Genomic DNA, 4,520 nt, shown 5'->3' with positions numbered 1-4,520 from the left:
CTCAAGAATCCATTATGGATAAACTTGCAGTTTCAAAGTTTGTAAATAACTCATTTTCCAGTAGGTTCTGTTGAAATTCTCCATGTCAACATTTGACTAACTACTGTCATCACCTAATTAATAACCTCTGTGATTGATACTTCTTACCAACCCTGTCATTTGCAGCAGTTATTAATCGTGTTTGTTCAATGGTGACTGTCGTCCAAGGCTAGTGTGGTTGCAGATATATGAAACAAAGTGTGGTCGCAGATATATGAAACAATCTGCTCCTTTGTGCTTACTTGTACAAAGAAAATATCTCTGTGATTTGAGATGTTGATATTATATTCAAGAGAAAATGCTGCCTATGTAGCTTAATGCCAAATGAAGACGCTGAAAGTATTGAGTTTAACTTGTTATCTTAATTCGAATCACTGTGGCACTGTTGTCCTTCAATTAATATATATTTGTAGATGTAGTTGTTGGAAATATGCATAATGTTTAGCTACAGCTAATGGCTTTGATGCTTGCAACCTGCAGGCCCTTCCTATATATCTGGATAAGCTTTTCAATCAGTATCTTGCTATAATACTCTCTGTGACTTTTGTTCTGGCTTTTGGAGAGGTATACCCTCTTGAATTTCATTCTTTAGCAGTTGAGTTTCAACCTTTATTTCTTTGACTTAAAAGGAGTTTGGTTTTCATGATTCCTTTTACTTGTCAGGTTATTCCGCAAGCAATATGTACAAGATATGGTCTTGCTGTAGGTGCAAATTTTGTATGGCTTGTGCGAATTTTAATGGTTATTTGTTATCCAATAGCTTATCCCATTGGAAAGGTAAATTCTATGACTGATTCTTGGATTTCTTTTGGCATCATAGCTCTGATAATATATTTTTGTTGTTCACTCATGGTGATCTCTAAGAAAAATTCTTTTTCTACTTGAATTGATTTTTCCTGTTGTTGCTAATGAGATATTTACCCCAGATTTTGGACTGGGTACTGGGACATAATGAAGCTCTATTTAGGCGAGCTCAGTTAAAGGCTCTCGTCTCAATCCACAGCCAGGAGGTAAAGTAAAGCAATTCAGATGAAAATAACACAACAATTTTAAATATCAACTTTTTAGTTGGGCAAAGTGTTCAGTTCTTAATGTATAGTAATGTTATGGAATTTGCTTTTGGCTATTTCATCGTTATAAAATATTTTTTTCATGGCAATTAGGCTGGTAAGGGAGGTGAACTGACTCATGATGAGACAACAATTATCAGCGGTGCACTAGATTTGACTGAAAAGGTATGCTCTGTGATGAAACTAGAATGTTGGGGCAGTTTATTTATTGTTTTCAGTCACTGTAAAACCTCCCATACTACAGCCTTATGTTTTGCTAAAATGAATATTCAGGAATGCAGCTGAAATTGTTCAATTTACTTATATTTTATCTTTGTATGGCTGTTTGCAAATGGATTGTGGTTAGGAATCTCAACTATTCAAACCAAAAATCTGTTGTTAGTTTGGGGTGGCAAGGGTTTCAATGTTTGACAGTACTTTCCTTGTTGTGTATGAGTTCAGAAGGTCCTGTCTTCTTTCTTATCATCATGCTTGCTTGCGAAACATGAGTTGGAGTCAATTGATATTATTTGCAGTCATCATTTCAACTCACTCTTTTTGCTGCACTTTTTTTGTGTGGAATAGACTGCTGAGGAGGCTATGACACCTATTGAATCAACTTTTTCCTTGGATGTCAATTCAAAGTTGGACTGGTAAGTCTTGATCCTGAAAAATGTTGACATGCTTATTACTCTTCATTTTCCTATTTTTCTAGAAAGAATGAAGTGCACATAAATTTTGGCATGTTAATTACTAAAGATAGATTCCTCCTTATGTAGTTATCTTCTATTACAATAACTTTTATGATATCGTTACTACTTAAGGAAATGATTGTTCCATCACTTCTGATATGCAACATGCATCTAGAGTTATGTTTTTTTATTATCTTATTTTATCTTTTCTTTTCTTTATATTATTTTATTTATAAAAGACAAGCTATTATTTTTGTTTGTCATGGAAGTTTGAAATTTCAATCATCAAATTATGTGAGTTTCATTTTGATTGCATTAGTCATGGAACAAATTCTATGCAATTTATCATGTACTTACACTTCTATTTCTTTTTCCAAATTAATAAATCAGGGAAGCAATGGGTAAAATTCTTGCTCGGGGTCATAGCCGGGTACCTGTCTACTCTGGGAATCCAAAAAATGTTATTGGACTTCTGCTGGTGGGTGTTAGAACCTGCAGCATTTGCCAAACTTTTTTCTACATGCATTCCTGGTTTGAAATGTTTCCTGCTTTTGTTAATTTAATTTCTTCCCTTTCTCTTCTACTGGTTGCAATTAGGTGAAAAGTCTTCTCACTGTGAGACCTGAAACAGAGACTCCAGTTAGTGCTGTTTCCATCCGAAGAATTCCCAGGTGTGATTATTGGTCTTTAAATTTGCTATAATTTCTCTCAGTATGGATAAACAAATAGTGGATTCATCTTTGTGTGAGATTTGTTCCAGGGTACCATCAGATATGCCTCTTTATGATATATTGAACGAATTTCAAAAGGGTAGCAGTCATATGGCGGCAGTCGTGAAGGCTAAAGGAAAAAGCAAGACTCTTCCACCAAGGATCGATGGAGAAATTAAAGCCAATGGTGGGGATTCTGAACTGACGGCTCCTTTGCTATCCAAGCAGGATGAAAAGACAGAAAGTGTTGTTGTTGATATTGACAGGCCTTCGAAGCCTAACAATTTGAGTCGACAGACCTCTTCACAACGTAGTGATGCGGCAACAAAGGGATTAGCATATGCATATGAGGATATTGAAGACGGTGAAGTGATTGGAATCATCACCCTGGAAGATGTATTTGAAGAACTTTTGCAGGCAAATCAGGGCTCCTTGATATTTCACTTCCTTTTAGTTGGTGTTTCTTCATTTTCCGCCAGACAATATTTTGATGATTTTCATGTCAAATGCAGGAGGAGATTGTGGATGAGACAGATGAATATGTTGATGTACATAAAAGGTAGTCCAGAGTACTTTGCAGGACTTAGTTGAAGTAATGTATGCTCATTGTAAAAACAGAAACATTAAACTGGATGCTATTTAATTTGCTTTTTCAGAATCCGTGTGGCTGCAGCTGCTGCTGCTTCATCTGTAGCACGAGCTCCATCAAGTCGCAGGTTAATTGGCCAAAAAGCAGCTGTGAGTAGAATTTATTTTTCCTATTATTTGTCTACTTTACCTTGTTCATATATGACCTAAAAAGTATACCAACTTTGACACTTATGCAGTAAATGAAAACCATGAAATAAGGAGAATTTCTTCTGAAAATAGATTTCAGTGCTTGATATTTTGGAATGGTCAAATTTTTTGGTCCAAGTCAATATGATAACATTAGGGCCGCATTTGATTGAACATGAAAGTCATTTTACTGGTTTAAGAACAAATAAGGTCATAATGACTCATTTTGCACGAGTGCAAGATTATATCTGGATGTTATGGACACAACTCAATTTATAGCAGCTGCTGTTTCAGAACATAATAGTTTGAAAGGAAGTTGCGTCATTGGTGTAACTTAAGGGGTTTAGCAGTCTCAATATAGTATTTATGATATCTATGACCATTTTCCTTCTAGTGGCTGAAGCTCAAGTATTTCCTTTAATGTTTTTAGGGAGGCCAAAGTAAGCAAGCGCCAACGACTCCAAAGAAGTCTGCTGAGAATGATTCAATTTCAACGAAAGGGGCTCCCTCATCTTGAGAGCAAGTGTCGTGCTATGTTGTCCGAATGGGAGAGGAATTTTGTAAACATACATAGAAAATGAACAATAAAGCGACGTAATGTATTTGATATTTTGAAGTTCATTTTAGTAGATTCTTTATTGCTTCTCAACTAAACTCAAGAATCCATTATGGATATGGGGCAAATAGTAGTTCTGATTTAATTTGCAAAGTAATTTGTGGGAATATCCATATAAGAGAAAGCTATCCAGTCCGAACGTCGAATAGAAAGTTGTTGGATGCACCAGGCCAAAACAGACGACCAAGAGTCAATCAATTATTATTATTATTTTGAAAATTTTGTTGTAAAAAGATAAAATTAAGACAGGATTGTTAAGAGTCTAACTTAAGACCCTGTGACACAGAGAGAGAGAGAGACGTAGTCGTAGACCATTAGAGAAGGTCGTCTCAATTGTCATGGGTTCTAAACTCTGAATAATAAATAAAATCAGAAATACCATTAGGCGTCTAAACTTATTAAAAAGAGAGAGAAAAATAAAAGGAATGGGTCGATTAAAACCCGACATGAACCCAATTGGACCTAATTTTGCCAGATCCAGTTGGGACCTTAAGCTTAAGATAAGACGAATAGAGGTATAATTTAAATGGGCCGGGATACCGCGTATACTTTCTTGGCGATGCCGGGCTGTGTACGTACGCGGTTGTTCCTAAACCTCAAGGCTTTATTTCTTGCACAAGTTTTGTGTCAGGAAATA

General features: G+C 35.8%; 1 protein-coding gene across 1 annotated transcript; it reads left to right on the top strand.

Annotated features, from left to right (window-relative positions):
- The first annotated feature begins 356 nt into the window (after positions 1-356).
- Positions 357-3,984, top strand: LOC116132333 (DUF21 domain-containing protein At4g14240-like). The gene is made up of 12 exons (XM_031417982.1): positions 357-378; positions 485-603; positions 703-816; positions 966-1,049; positions 1,203-1,274; positions 1,674-1,741; positions 2,171-2,258; positions 2,378-2,451; positions 2,541-2,907; positions 3,003-3,049; positions 3,147-3,228; positions 3,698-3,984. The coding sequence occupies exons 1-12, from the start codon at positions 357-359 to the stop codon at positions 3,782-3,784; spliced, it is 1,224 nt and encodes a 407-aa protein (XP_031273842.1). The 3' UTR covers positions 3,785-3,984.
- Positions 3,985-4,520: the final 536 nt, after the last annotated feature.

The sequence above is a fragment of the Pistacia vera genome, unplaced genomic scaffold (genome assembly GCF_008641045.1).
Source record: "Pistacia vera cultivar Batoury unplaced genomic scaffold, PisVer_v2 Contig250, whole genome shotgun sequence".
Lineage (NCBI taxonomy): Eukaryota > Viridiplantae > Streptophyta > Magnoliopsida > Sapindales > Anacardiaceae > Pistacia > Pistacia vera.
This window is presented reverse-complemented; position numbering and strand designations above follow the sequence as displayed.

What these genes read in the sequence shown, in the direction of transcription:
- LOC116132333 (XM_031417982.1), top strand. Translation starts at nt 357, where the DNA reads ATGCCAAATGAAGACGCTGAAA. An exon ending in TCCATCCGAAGAATTCCCAG is followed by an intron (nt 2,452 to 2,540) that starts GTGTGATTATTG and finishes GATTTGTTCCAG; the next exon opens with GGTACCATCAGATATGCCTC. An exon ending in TATGTTGATGTACATAAAAG is followed by an intron (nt 3,050 to 3,146) that starts GTAGTCCAGAGT and finishes TTGCTTTTTCAG; the next exon opens with AATCCGTGTGGCTGCAGCTG.